General features: G+C 37.9%; 1 protein-coding gene across 1 annotated transcript in view; it reads left to right on the forward strand.

Annotated features, from left to right (window-relative positions):
* The window catches only part of LOC126100907 (G protein pathway suppressor 2), a 126,982-nt gene that overhangs the window by 68,517 nt on the left and 42,571 nt on the right, over window positions 1-15,894 (forward strand). The window contains exons 5-7 of the mRNA XM_049911574.1: window positions 5,155-5,208; window positions 12,010-12,225; window positions 14,343-14,512. Coding sequence (XP_049767531.1) covers window positions 5,155-5,208; window positions 12,010-12,225; window positions 14,343-14,512 — 440 coding nt within the window. The remainder of the gene's footprint in view (window positions 1-5,154; window positions 5,209-12,009; window positions 12,226-14,342; window positions 14,513-15,894) is intronic.

A 15,894-nucleotide genomic window follows, 5' to 3' on the forward strand; every position in this document is an offset into this window, starting at 1 on the left:
CTTCATTTACTGCATTTTTGTATTTTCTCCTTTCATCAGTTAAATTCAATATTTCTTCTGTTACCCAAGGATTTCTACTAGACCTTGTCTTTTTACCTATTTGATCCTCTGCTGCCTTCATTACTTCATTCCTCAAAGCTACCCATTCTTCTTTTACTGTATTTCTTTCCCCCATTCCTGTCAATTGTTCCCTTATGCTCTCCCTGAAACTCTGTACAACCTCTGGTGTAGTCAGTTTATTCAGGTCCCATCTCCTAAAATTCCCACCTTTTTGCAGTTTCTTCAGTTTTAATCTACAGTTCATAACCAATAGATTGTGGTCAGAGTCCACATCTGCCCCTGGAAATGTCTTACAATTTAAAACCTGGTTCCTAAATTTCTGTCTTACCATTATATAATCTATCTGAAACCTGTCAGTGTCTCCAGGCCTCTTCCATGTGTACAACCTTCTTTCATGATTCTTGAACCAAGTGTTAGCTATGATTATGTTGTGCTTTGTGCAAAATTCTACTAGGCGGCTTCCTCTTTCATTTCTTAGCCCCAATCCATATTCACCTACTACGTTTCCTTCTCTCCCTTTTCCTACTACCGAATTCCAGTCACCCATGACTATTAAATTTTCGTCTCCCTTCACTATCTGAATAACTTCTTTTATTTCATCATACATTTCTTCAATTTCTTCGTCATCTGCAGAGCTAGTTGGAATATAAACTTGTACTACTGTAGTAGGCATGGGCTTCGTGTCTATCTTGGCCACAATAATGCGTTCAGTATGCTGTTTGTAGTAGCTTACCCGCACTCCTATTTACCCCTATTTGATTTTGTATTTATAACCATGTATTCACCTGACCAAAAGTCTTCCTCCTGCCACCAAACTTCACTAATTCCTACTATATCTAACTTTAACCTATCCATTTCCCTTTTTAAATTTTCTAACCTACCTGCCCGATTAAGGGATCTGACAGTCCACGCTCCAATCCGTAGAATGCCAGTTTTCTTTCTCCTGATAAGGATGTCCTCTTGAGTAGTCCCCGTCTGGAGATCCGAATGGGGGACTATTTTACCTCCGGAATATTTTACCCAAGAGGATACATTCATCATTTAACCATACAGTAAAGCTGCATGCCCTCAGGAAAAATTACGGCCGTAGTTTCCCCTTGCTTTCAGCTGTTCGCAGTACCAGCACAGCAAGGCCATTTTGGTTAGTGTTACAAGGCCAGATCAGTCAATCATCCAGACTGTTGCCCCTGCAACTACTGAAAAGGCTGCTGCCCGTCTTCATGAACCACATATTTGATTGGCCTCTCAACAGATACCCCCCCCCCCCCCCCCCCCCCCCCCAACAATGCATCTACTGTGAAATAAGTGTAACACAATTAGGCTGTGTGTTAAAACAATGACAGTGTTTGTTTCCATACATAGTTTTTATTCTCCAAGGAATGTGGACTATGTGGTTAGGCTTTTACTGCTGGTAGATGTTCAACAGGAAACTGTTGTAGCAGTATGTGGATGTTTGCTTGCAACCTATTTATGAGGCTTATTGAAAGTTAAACAATAGTGCACTGGCCATATAAGTGTGTATTATTTGGGTGGTGGGGGGGGGGGGGGTGTGGGGGGGGGGGGGGTGAAAAGTGAAAGTAAAGTACTGTGAAGCACAAATGTGCACATGTCGGCTACATTATTTAAAGTAGTCAGTGTTGTACTTCCACAACCCATTTTTCAGCCAGTGTAGCATTGCAGTACGTTGACACTGAGGATAAAAAAACGAGGAAATCAAGCAGGCAAATGCTACAAAGTGTGAGTGGGAGCATTATTGTGTTGCAATTTCCACAAGAGGTTTTGCGACAGTTCTGGTTGTTTTCTTCAGACTGCTGCATGCAAGTGGCGCATAACTTCTTTATTGACTGTACAGCCATAAGGCACTAACCCATTACAATTGAAGAAAACAGTGAGGAGAACCTTCAAATGTGATCAAACTTGTCGAATTTTTTTTCTGTCTTAGCTCTTCAGGCAGTTTTTGTTGGGATGATTGGGCTTTGGTTTTGTTGTCATACCTGTATACCTGTTTTTCAACACCTGTCATAAACTTCTTGTGAGGTTCTAGATCATTGCTGATTTCACTTAGCGGTTCCTGAGTGATGTCTATGCAATGTTGTTTTTGGTCAAAATTCAACAATTTTGAAACAGACTTTGCTCCTACATGTTTCATGCCAAAAACATCTGAAAAAATTGCTTGGCATGTGCTAAAGGATATACCAACATCACCAGCAAACCCTCTGATGGTGATTTGGCGATTTTTCCAGAACCATTTTCTTTCCTACTTCCGCAATGCCTTTAGTAATTGATGTGCCAGGGTATCCAGGGCAGTCATTGTCTTCAACATCTTCTCAACTCTCTTTGAAACATTTATACCACTCGTAAACTCTTGTCTTACTCATAGTAGATTTGCCAAAAGCCAGAGTCAACATTTCGAATGCAGTACTGCACTTTATTCCATTTTCAATCAAAACTTAATGCAGTTTCTTTTATCCACCTTTTTCAAAACTAAAAATTTGACAAGCACTCTAAAACATGTATAACCTTTTCGACTGTCAACAATAAACAAACAAACAAATATATAGCTGAAATTGCTGACTCGCTTCATGAGCATATGTACCAACAAAATAAAAAAATAAATAAATTGGAAATCGGAGGTATAAAGCCCTCAAAATTAAAAAAAAATTGTACTTTTTGATCACACCTCGTATGTAAAAATTTAGATGGTAGCAGTCTGACTGTAAGCAATTATGCAGTGCTAAACATGCGTGAACTGTTTTTGTGACAGAGACCATACACTATTTTAAGGTAATTGGTGCTGTTATCCAGATCTACTCAGAAAAATAATTAACAAATCAGTGAATGTAGAAGCAGCTCAGTGAGTGGGGAACAAAACATTCTGTGCTTTAAGTGGAAGAATGTTTGCTTACTGTCTACGAAACATAACACAGCTGACTTGATAGGTACAAATAAACTAAGAGGGGAATGTCTGAAACCATGGGAGGAAGTCAGCAACCAGACTTTATACTTGAGTCTCAGAGAATTGGAGATGTGAATTTGGAAGGCAATTTCACTTCTGTTTGCACTGATGTAGTGCACCTTAAAGGCTACTGAAAAATCTTTTTCTGTAATACGGACAAATATATATTCTACGCCTACATTGTAAACTATAATCACACAGGTCACAAAAAGCAAACATTCTGACTTCCGTCTAATCAGTGCTGTTTCCAAAACATGCAATGGAAGGATCGCGCACTGTATAATCACCACTGCATTTAAAAGCAAAATACTCTGCTCATTTTTCAGAACATATAACTGGAAAGTAGCATTTAGCAAATGGAAACACAGTGTGCTATGGCAAAGGAAATTGAGTGGACCTGGATGGCAAGCAGAAAATGTGGAGTCCTTTTGTGTTTACCAGTATGGTTAGAAACTTATAACACATTAAAATATTTTGAGCCTACACAGATGATAAGTGAAAATTTTCAAAAATAATAATTCCAAATTTTAATGCAGTGTATTTAATAAGTGACTACACATTTCCAAACTAACTTCCCATTTGATATCTGATCCACTGGACAACTGTGACACAGTTAAACTTGGTGTAAATGGGTAACACAATAATTCATCACTGAATCGCGTTCTGTATTCTCCAGATATGAAATCCCAACTGTTATTAGTCAAGTTTCTTGAAGCTTTGTGTCAATTTCTTTTGCCTCTGCTGCATACCGATAGTCGTTCCTTTGGCCTTCCCTTTTTCTTCCGCATATCTTCTGTAGATCCACGAGAGGGGGCTACATGGTGTTCATCTGTCCGCCGCTCGTTGTCTCGCGGTAGCGTTCTCGCTTCCCGAGCATGGGGTCCCGGGTTCGATTCCCGGCGGGGTCAGGGATTTTCACCTGCCTCGAGATGACTGGGTGTTTGTGTTGTCGTCATCATCATCCAGGAAAGTGGCGAAATTGGACTGAGCAAAGATGGGTAATTGTACGGGCGCTGATAACCACGCAGTTGAGCGCCCCACAAACCAAACATCATCATCATGGTGTTCATCTATTGTCACAAGTTCTGTCATACTGTGGTGTATGCAAAGACAGGTGGAATCCAATTTATACACATTGCTCTCCATGTATTTCTGGGTTTTGTCTTGAAAGAACTGCATAATTAATTGTCATTTCTGTCCCTTTTTTAAATCCCTTAGTTCCTCTGTTGGTTTTGTAGCTGTTAATAAATAAATAGATTGGGGTGTGTGAATGTTACTGATATATTTAATGAATTAATGTGTTTTGTGTAGGTTATCGTGTGATTTTTGTATGTATTATTTTTTTCAATTTTAGTTCAGAATTTTTTTAAAGATGTTATATATATTTGTATAGATACACAGTTAAAAGTAGAAGATTGTGTCAGGCAGTTACATCAGCGTTAATTAGATTGAAAATATTTTGCATGTGTATCTAAATGATATGAGGTTCTACCTGTATTCCAGTTTTGAAACTCTTATTTAAATCTAGTCAAACAATGGAAACTCCAGATAGGAATATCAACAATGCAGGAAAAGACAGTTTGCTACAATAAACAAGACACATCAAGTTGCAGACAGGCACAATTAAAAGATACTCACATATAGCTTTTGGCCAGAGTCTTTGTCAGTAAAACACACACACACACACACACACACACACACACACACATGCAAGCAAGCAAACACACCTCATGCAAACATGACTGCCAACTCCAGCATCTCTGGCATTTCAGCCCAAGATGCTGGAGACAACGGTCCTGTGTGCATGAGGCGCGCTTGCTTTTTTATGTTTGTGTGTGTGTGTGTGTGTGTGTGTGTGTGTGTGTGTGTGTTTTACTGACAAAGGCTGTGGCTGAAAACTGTATGTGAGTGTCTTTTTTAACTGTGCCTGACTGCAACTTGATGTGTCTTGTTTATTGTAGCAAACTGTCTTTTCCTACATTATTAGCATCTAGGTCATTGCCAGCTGACTCTTTTTCAAACAAGGTAAAATGATTTTAGAGTAACTGTTGGGAACAAAGCATGTAAGTTTTCATTACATAGCTGTCTTCATTTTCTTGCTTGTTGCATTTTAAATGTAAATTATCTTGTTTTTGCAGAAGTAGATGACGGCCGTAGGGGACATGAGTATGTTCGCGCTGTTTTGTGGAATAGTAAGTACAGAAATCATTGAACTTTTCTTTTTGTGTTTAAGCTTATGAAATTTTCATTATAATGCATGATTTGAGATTGTGTGTGTTGAATTTTTAAGTTTTTATCCATGTCATCTGCAGTCAGCATTATGCTAAATTTCCAATTGAAACATATGGTTTATATGCTGCAGTTGTAGCCTATTCCTGTCGTGTTTATTCCTAATTTTCCAGTTCTGCCATAACATGCACTGTGAGCAATTATTGGAATGTCACTCACATTAATAACATTGAATATCCTCACTGATAGTGTTATTCATGATAAAAGTCCAGTAGTTATCATGCAATACCATTATTTTATGATTGTGAGGTGAAAATCGCAAGGAAGTCAAACGTGAATAAGGAACCCTGTAATTATAGATAGATCGTACACTTGAATATGCTGCCTGTAGTGGATCTTTGGTCTTGGGTACTTTTGATGTTTTATTTCTGTGAATTTTGTATATGGTGGCACTATTTTGGAAATAAGCTACAAGACCTGCCAACCTTATGGGCTGTGGAAAACTGACTAAAAAAGTTACATGAGGGTAGATGTGATATGGCTAACAGAAATAAACCCTCCCTAACTGCTTAATGCACTTGTTGATTATAGCATGTTGTTGCCCTGTATAACCTTCTAAAATATTGTACTGATAATTAAGATTTTATTTATTTCTGGAAGCGAATATTATTTGCCTCCCCCCGAGAGGTTCTGTCCAAAGTCCCATCTGAGCTACAAAAATGTTTTGTTCACGTGTCTGTGCTGTTCTGTCAGATACTGGAATTCAAGTAAATAAGTTACATCTGAACTGCTTAAGGATTTTTTTGTTCCACAAGGTTTTTTTTGTGTCTGTCATATTTTGATTCTTTAAAAAAATAAAAAAAATTACCGTCATATCTCGTTATTTGTTTTTGTTTCATTTTTAGTGTCCAATGAAGGCAGAAGCCAAAATGTGTCATACAGAATAAAAAATACTTAATTATTTGGGCAGAAGTTATTTAACTGAATCGTAAAATGGTTAGAAACACATACCTAGAATTTCTTTCCTTTATTAATAACACAATAGAGCAGGGGCGGGCAGGAATTCTGCACATGTGCGGTGCACATGCACGTGTGCAGTTAACAGGCGTTCTGCGCGCACACAGGGGCAAGCTGGCCACCCGCTTCTCTCCCCTCCCCGCCATACCGTCTCACCGATTCTTCCTTTGTAATGCGTCTTGTTTCCTGGCCTGCTTTATTGAATGAAGGAATAAGGTTAGTAGGAGTGCTTGAAAGTAATCGTGGTTTGAAAGAGTACCTATTACCTACGATACGTTTTATTTAATTATCACAGGTGGAGTTTACAATACGTTTAATGTCTGCAACAAAATTTCTACATACAGACAAACGCAAACAGTTACGTAAATTTTCATTACTGATGTTTTCTTTTAACCGAGACTTTCATAACAGAAAAAAATCTCTCACAAACGTATGTCGAGCGAAACATTGACATTATCCTCATGGCTTCACAATGGAGACGAGGGAACTCTTGCTGTGGAAAGTCGTGATAAAAATCTATTACACGTCTTGCCAAAAGGAACTTGTCTCTCAGACGAGAATTACGCTGTAGATCTATTAATTCCATTTGCAAACTGGGATGAATATCATCTACAGAAACAGCAGATTGTCTCGAGAACTATTCAAAACCTTGGGATAAAAAAGATATATCCCCAAATCGCTTGAGAAATTCCTCTTTTATTGCACCAAGAACGGCAACATACTGAAATTTATTATAATGGCGTTCAATATTAAACTTCCGCTGACCAGCCAGAATACTGTCACATATTATACATTTCCAATTTTCACGTTTTTGCACACAGAAAAAAATGATTCTCCCATTCCTTTTTAAAAGATAGCAAATTCCAATTCTCCGTTTCCTTGATTCACTCTGCATTTTCCGGTTATTGAAATACAACGTTCACTGCGTAGTGGTCGCTTCGCTTCAATGTCCGCATCTTAGCCTGGTACTACACTGCCGCAACCTGCTGCCTGTCGCCACTGCCCCGGTCGACGATTACACGCGAGCAGCACACGTGCAGCGCTGTGTGCTCATGAGCCGCGTGCAACGTTTGCCCGCCCCTGCAATAGAGTGTTTTAGGTTGTGATTCAGATACATAGAGCATACAGTTCTTCTTTTTCTTACAAATTGCATTGAGTAGGGCAATATCAGTTTTGTAAATGGAGAGGGACTACAAACAGTATGCTACCCTTGCTTACCTCAGACAAGAAACTTTCTTGCAGAAGTTATTACAAGACACCAGATGCATCAAGATATTTTGCAAAACAATCTTTCAGTGAATATAAATATGTGACTGAATTTTCCTTAGTTCCTTTCACGGTGATAAGAACATTCTTCTTAATCACCAAGTTATTAATGGTCACTTTTTTAAGCTTTTTATCATTACCAAATAACAGTCATAAATTTTTTCAACTTACCAATCACGTGAATCTTGCAAACCAACAGGCCAATAAACAGAATGCTGCTATAACACCTGTTGTAAGAACTGACGTGAAATGCATGTTGTACACATCACATGTTCTGTTGTCAACGTAAACTCATGTGGTGAGTAACCTGTGTTTTTTATCCTATAATTGCCTGTACTACATGTTGAGCTGTTACTTTTCTCCTAAATTATTTAATTCTACCAGCACTCTAGTTTGAAAAAGGATTTGTCCAAAAGCTAATGATGTTTTCAGTCTTATTTATATGCTTGTCAATGACTCTTACTATTTGATAAGTTGTACTTTTATCAATAATTTGTTTGCAGTCTACCAGAACTTTCCTTTAACATATTTATATTACAATAAAATCTTCAGTAAACCTCAAGACACTCTGGATAAATGATGGTGTACCAGGAATGAAAAATACAAATAACAGTCCTCAGTGTATTTATAAGCAGTTAGTGGGAGAAAGTACAGAAGAAATCGTTTCATTTATGGCCAATTTCAGTATTATTATTTGCAGATTTCAGTGCTGAGTTTCCTCATTTTTTATTTTATTTTCCAACAACTTCCTGTTTGGCTTTTGTTCAATACTTTGGCCATATTTTATAGTTTTTAAGGGTAATATTGAAAATGAAAATATTTTGATCATTTGCATTGGATTTATTAGATGTTATGTATCACATGTCTGTACATCACACTCAGAAATAAAATAATCATTGATGTCAGCAAAAGAAAGGAAAAAAAAAATTACCCAGATAGCTCGTCTATGAAACTTTCTACAGTTTCTCAACTAGCAATGTGGTCAAAATTCTTAAATTCCTTCCCAAGAGGTTGTCTGTTGCTCTGTCAACAAGTCTTTATATTGGGAAGATAGCTACATGCATTTGAACATGAAAGCTAAATCACTCACAGTGGCTTAATTGTGCCCGATTGTGCTTTAGTTTGTTTCATCTCCTGCAGCCATTTTACAGCGTCAGTGTCTCCTGGTAGCTTCGAAAGTATCTTTTTGACTGTATTCAGAAGTTTATATCCCTTCATAACATTCACCCTGTGGAGGTCTGTTTTTTAATACATGTAATAGATTTATTGTCATGTCATCATTGATACAGTGTCCCCCCTGATAGCTGAGTGGTCAGCATGATGGATTGCCATCGTATGGGCCTGGGTTCGATTCCCGGCTGTGTCAGAGAATTTTCTCCACTCAGGGACTGGGTGCTGTGTTGTCTTCATCATCATTTCATCCCCATCCGGCACACAGTGTGTCCAATGTGGTGTCGAATGTAATAAGACCTGCACCACGGCAACAGGACCTGCTGCCCCGCAAGGGGCCCTCCCGGCCAATGACTCCAAATGCTCATTTCCATTTCCATTGATACAGTCCAACCTTATCATACTCGACAACAAGAATGGACGTAGACTTGCTTGGTTTTGTGCCTGTGTAAGCAGAAGGTTTGCTCTGAAGGTGCAGCCCGGTGTGCTTCAGTATCTCCTTTGTTTGTCTCTGCCAAAGCACTTATTGATTATTTTTAAAATCCTGTTTATTTCATCACAAAAAATTCATTTTATCACAATAGTGCAACAATTTTCAAATTATTTTGGCTTAAAGTTCATACAGTGTAGGACAGATGGGAGGGAAATGGTTCTTCATCATCTCAGATCATCTGTGATAAGCTATCATGAATTTTTCCCATGATGCTAAGCCATCTGATCATCTGTGATTCGTGAAAACTCTAGACAGAATCAGACACAGGTATCTCTATCCAGCAATCTGTTAAACACTATGTGAGCAAGTGTAGGGAATGTCAGCAATGGAAGCACGTGGTCCCAGTTACTTCCAGGGCATCTGGTACCAGTTCCACCTGCAGCAGCACCATACCTCCAAATTGGAATTAACCTCTTGATGAGGTTCCCAAAGTAGACAATTGGGAATTGACTACCTTATTGCCAGTATTATCCAGTCTGATTGAGGGACGATGTCAGGTTTGAACTGGTGACCCACAGCACCCCAGCGTACAATGCTAATGGCTATGCCATACTGCACACAGTTCAGCTCACTGCATTGCTGATGGTCAATGACAAGAAAGAAGATTGCATTGAACTATTCTGTTTTTCTCAGCATTGCCCTTCACATTTTATACTCAAAAAATGTAAAATCCAGGATGGAATAATGACAATGTTATGAAAAGGATAGTTTGCTACTACCGTGTAGTGGAGATGTTGAGTCGCAGACAGGCACAACAAAATGACTGCTAATTTCACTGTGCCTGTTGGCAACTCAAGATCTCCGCTGTATGGTGAGTAGCAATCTACCCTTTTCATACAATGGAAAATCTAGGATGGACTGTAACAATTTTAGAGAAGGGAAGTTGCTACTCACCATATAGCGGAGATGCTGAGTCTCGATAGGCACAACAAAAAGATTCTATTGCTGACAAAGGCCTTAATGGCCAAAAGCTGTAATTGTGTGAATCTTTTTGTTGTGCCTATCACGACTCAGCAATCTACCCTTTTCATAATATTAACATCTTATACTCATCACCTCCATGCAGCAGATTGCTTTTCTTCTGTTTCTTAAATATCCATGAAAAGCTATTTTTTATCTGGGAAACACAGCACTCTATTAAGTGTCACAGCCACACTAAAATGCACATCATTAACGGTGATGAGAAGACAAGGCAAAGTAAGTATTAAACACTACCAGTTAGTCACAACCAATTAGTCCAAAGCTGCAGTCAAATTTCATTACCAACACAGTGCAATAGAACCTCAGTCATGTAATTAAATCAGAACTACATGAGAGCAGCTTGTGAGAGATATCACAGAACATTGTTTGGAGGCAAACAGGACCGTTGTTGAGAGTGACCAAAATGGCTTGTCAACATTGTTGGTTCAGTATTTATGTAAGGCATGTGGTCATATGTGATACATTTGCTGTGAGGTGTCTTGGTTGTTTGGGACTTGTCCATATACGCAGTGCTGCTTGAAGTTTAGACACACATAAAAGTAGTGCAACCAGAAGGGCTGTTGGACTTCGAAACACAGCCCAGGCAAAATTTTCCGTCCGCTATTTGCTGGTGGATCCACTCGGAATCAGTTTGTGGGAAGCACAATATGGTTCATATTAGTAATAATGATGGTGATTATAATTATATTGTAAGAAATACTGAAAATGTAGAAACAGAATATGTATGTGTTATGTAGATGTTCAGTAATACACCACTTATGCCAGTTAATGTTGTGCTAGTAGTATTTGTTATAAGCTATGAGCTTAAGTGCTCCATAGCTCTGCCACATGATGTGGGTATAAACAGATATTGTGTGCAAGATGGCTTTATGGCCAGAGTGGCTCTGGTTTAAAAGTAACAAAGTCTGTACATTAACAGTTGGTGGAAGAAAATACCGTAGGTTTTGGTGTAATATAATACTGTTTGTAAAAGTTGTGTTCAGATATTAAAATTACATGCAGATTGAGGTTAGAGTAAGATAATACAGCACCCTCTATTTCTTTTAACCATATGGCCTCTCTCTATAGCTGAGGCACAGATACTCAATTTTGCATTAATTTCAGTCATTTTGGTTAGGCAGTGACAAAACCAGTGTGCCAACAAACCAGACTTTATACGCACATGTCTATTAGGTGTGCCATGTCTTGTGCCACAGTGACAACATGCTTCCTACTAATGCCCCAGTCATATTAGTTTCATATAAGTATAAGAAATTGAGTCCAAAACATATTGATTTTTCTTGAGTGTTTATCTTGTGACTTGGGAACCTGCACAGGTATATGTGCATTTACACCCTGATCTTGCATCTTTGTAGCTTCACTTTCTGCATGCAATATGTGTGTTCTTTCTTTCCTTGTTCTTCACATTAACACCTTTGAGAGAAAGTGTGGTTTCTGATGGATCACAATAAGTGGTGCTGTTATATGTGCTGTCAGTTGACTAAATGTAACTGTACTAGTTGAGTACACTCTTATTGGTATGTTTTTGCCATATGTAATATCATTCCTTCTTGTTTGGACTTTCTAAATAACAAATTCAGTTGCTATGTTTTTCTAGATTTGTATTGTAAGTAGTGTTTTCTGTGTGTCTATGATTGTTTCCTAATTAGAAGATATGCTACTAAATAATACATACAAGATGCCCATATATTTAAAATTTTTACATAGGTGCCTTTGGTTTCAAAAAAGTTCTCTGAAAAGATTTAAAAGTAAGACCCTAGGAAACAGTCCCAGTTCCCAGTTAAAATAGAAGATATTGGAGTGCTGTAGCTGACTGCTGATCACTCCATGTCTGCAGAGGGAACACAGTATGCCAACTCTCAGCCTTTCTACCCTCCTGCGGTGACGACAGTCAGCTATGCTCCATCTCCTGGCAGTGGACAGACTGTGTATACTTACACTTCACAGTATCCGCAGCCAGCAGCCCCACCACGTGACGAGGGAAAACAGCCTCAGCAACAGCACAGCATCTATCTTGGACAACCACGTACCAATGTGGCACCACATAGCCAAGGTATGATTGCTTTTGCAGTGTCTTTATTTCAGGGACAGAATTTCGTATGAGATTCCATACTGTCAAAAAATACGCAGGCAAAACAAGACAAAATAATGAGGGAATGTAGAAAATGCTTTGCTAAATCTTTGATCTCATTGAAGACAAGCAGGGTGTTAAGTACAAAGGAGCTATATTTACAAATATAGGACAGAATTTTTTTCTGTTGGGTGTTTGTTAAATCCTCTGTGTTAAGGAAATACTCATTCAGGCAATGGTATCAAAACAAGAAGCCGTAAATAACAAATATATTTTAAAACATTAGAGAACATAACTTGTGAAAATACACGATTATTAGGAGATGAAACAGGAAACCACAAGTCTATGGAAGTTAACTTTGAATTTTTCATGATAAGGATCTGGTAGAGAGCATGCTTTGGGAGACAAAATAAAATATATTGCATGTTTATACCACTATAATTTATGGACTGTGGAAATTGCTATTTCATATTTAAATTGTAGTCATACAATCTGATAAAGTAGTAGCATTGTTTCTGAAGTTTTGTTATAAACTGTAGTTTAATTTTCTTCTGTATGAGTTATTTTGTTAAGAGACTGATGGTCTGTGGTTTCTGTGATATATCATTAGATATTGTTATGGACTTTTTGTTTGAAGTCTTGTAGACTAGGTTACTTTCTGATGGGAAGATTCTTTAAGAGTCCCTGGACGACTGATCCAACAGTTATGGATTTCCAGTTTATTTATTATTGTTACACATTCTTAGTAAAGAAGTTTTTGCTTGTTGCAATTTCTTACAATTTTTAATCTCAGTATTATTATTGTAATTACTTATTTATTTCATTAAACTTTCTTGTAATCTTCTTCTTTTGCCGACAGTTTGCTGCAGGGAGGTACATGTGACACTTTCTCATAACAATCTTCAACATATATTATGTTGCGTGTTTGCTGGAGTCATAAGACCTTTCACTGTTTATTTTGTTGGAGTTGGAAACCTCCACAGGGCAGATTTAAATTTCCCTCTCAGTAGGGAAAAAGGAAATGAATTAAAATGAGTATCATTACTAGTAACTGTGCTACATATTTTTTAAAGTTATTGTTGTTGGTGTAGCAATTAATATAAAAAAACTTCAACCCAACCAGAAAATATTCAAGGCAAGGGAGACTGGATGCCTGTAGTAAAATTGTGCCAGAGTAAGGGCTAAGTGTTTTGGTAATGACTGTGACTTACTTTATTAACCATGTTCCAGTGGAAGTTATACTGAAGAGGTAAAAATGTTACATGTAAAAAAGTTACACGAGAGAAATGATAGCAACAAATTAGTATTAGATACAGTAAATTAAAAGTGGAAGACTGGTTTAGAAAGCCAAAGATGTTGACCAGAATTCTTTCACAAAGGGTTCTGCTGCACAAAAACATTGCAACGCATTGGAGAAATGATATGAAATGGATGATATTTACACTTTCTGTAACTAACAGTGATTCAAGTAAGCTATTGAAGTTCTGAATTAACCTGACCAGATCGCTGCCAAAGGATCTGTATTTTTTGAAGCTATTAGCCAATCTGTTCAGCATAAAATTGACTTAAAGGTGTCGGTTGCATTTTTTGAAGTATTTTTGCCAAACTTCTGCCATATGACTTCATTTTTAATTGCTATTGTATCTTGGTGGAAATTAGACTGAATAGCTGTTGAGTATGTGGTTTCTACATGTATCCATTTAATGATTTGTTCTGCAAATAGACAAGCTATGGGAGAAGTATTATATGCTGTAGTGTGTTGAAGAGTTGGTGTAAAATGGTAAACTTGTTGGAATATAGTGTCACTAGATTGTTGGAGATACCCCCAGTGTAACACTCCAAACTGTATACTGGACATTATTCTGAACTATAAACAACGTAGGCCACATTGGAGACCTAAAGACAGCCAACAGCATGTGGGCTGTAACAGGTCACATTGCCTGCTAAGATTTCTTGGACTAAATGATATAATGTAAATTTCAATAATGTCCATAGAGAGACCTTGCATTGTTATGTCTTTCAAGTTCAACAGAGCCATGATTTCATGTACTAAATAAATTTGATTGCAGATTTTCTGATTGTGTTGTAATTTCCAACAGCATACATGGCACCATTGCACCAACCAATGGAACATAGTTCTCAGAAAGGGGCAGCAGCTTTTCAGACTGCACAGGAGGCTGCTGACAAATATTACCAGGTGCCATCCATCAGACCTGCAACACATGTTCCAATACATGGTGGTGCTATTCCTATACAGCAGCCACCACAGGTGAGAAATAATAATTTGATAATGTATGATGACTCATTATTGTCCTTTGCTAATAATATTTATGAATTACATATTTCTTTCCCAAAAGGTTTTGAAAACAGGTTTACTAGATCGTAGTTGAGTAGTACATGCTGTACACCATTAAATTGACTGATTTATATGAAGAAATACACTCACCTTTGTAGCCAAGGTTCTTATGCTATTGCAGTATTGAACAATTGAAACTCCACATAGGAATATCAACTACCTAGGGAAAGATAGTTGCCACTTGCCATTAAGAAGACACATTAAGTTGCTTGCAGACAGGCACAATTAAAAGACACTTACACAAAGCTTTTGGCCACAGTCTTCATTAGAAGAAGAGAAACAGCGAATCAGGCACCATTAATACAAACAAGCAAGCACACCTCACACATTCTGCGTGACTGCCAACTCTGGCAACTAAGGCTTTTCTGACCTTAGAGGAGTTAGCAGTCATGGGTGCATGTGGTGTGCTTGCTTGTGTTAATGAATGGTGTGTGTGTTTCTCTTTTGCTGATGAAGGCAGTGGTGAAAAGCATTGTGAAAGTGTATTTTAATTGTGCCTGTCTGTAACGTAACATGTCTTCTTTATGGTAAGTAGCTACCTATCTTTTCCTATTACAGTATTGTTCAGTTTGAGGGTTGCTGGTGGGTAAAAAAAATTCATCACAAGAATTTACCTTGTGATCAGGGATATGGTGTCATATGATTTCTGAAGACCAAAGTGTCAGCTCATAGTTTGGGCTAAATCCCAGACTTCCCCAAAGCCTCCCGTAGAGTTAAGACTTGTGAACTAATGTGGGGCCCCTTTGCATTATTTGAAAGGGTAAGGTAATTGTTGACACTCCTGTCATCCTCTCCCTTCATGTTATTTCTGTTGTCATCCTTAATGACACAAACGCAACACTAGATGCACAAGCCATTCATGATAGTCATGCACATAACAGTTATACATATGCAAAATCATTTGCAAGGCAGACATATGTATTGTCAACTGACACCACAATAATTTTTCCAAGAGAACATAGTGGGATATGTCTGCACTCAGTTATCAGTGTGAGAGTGCAGTATTAAGAAATAAATCAGTTGAATAGCTTGTCTGATTTGTGTGAAGTTGCTCGGTTAATATTTCTGACACTTTTACTGCAACTATAAAAGTCATATACTTTACAGGTACGAACTTACATCCATATAAATGAAGCTGTTTGCCAGTTGCACAACACTTACTATTCATTGCGGTGTTGAGATGGTCCTGCTTATCAAACAAGATCTACATCAGCACATCCACCTCTCCACTGTTAACAGAAAGAATTGCAAATGACTTACTTAGTGAGGTGGTGCAGTGATTAACACACTTGACT

The sequence above is a fragment of the Schistocerca cancellata genome, chromosome 9 (genome assembly GCF_023864275.1).
Source record: "Schistocerca cancellata isolate TAMUIC-IGC-003103 chromosome 9, iqSchCanc2.1, whole genome shotgun sequence".
In the NCBI taxonomy this organism is placed as follows: Eukaryota; Metazoa; Arthropoda; class Insecta; order Orthoptera; family Acrididae; genus Schistocerca; species Schistocerca cancellata.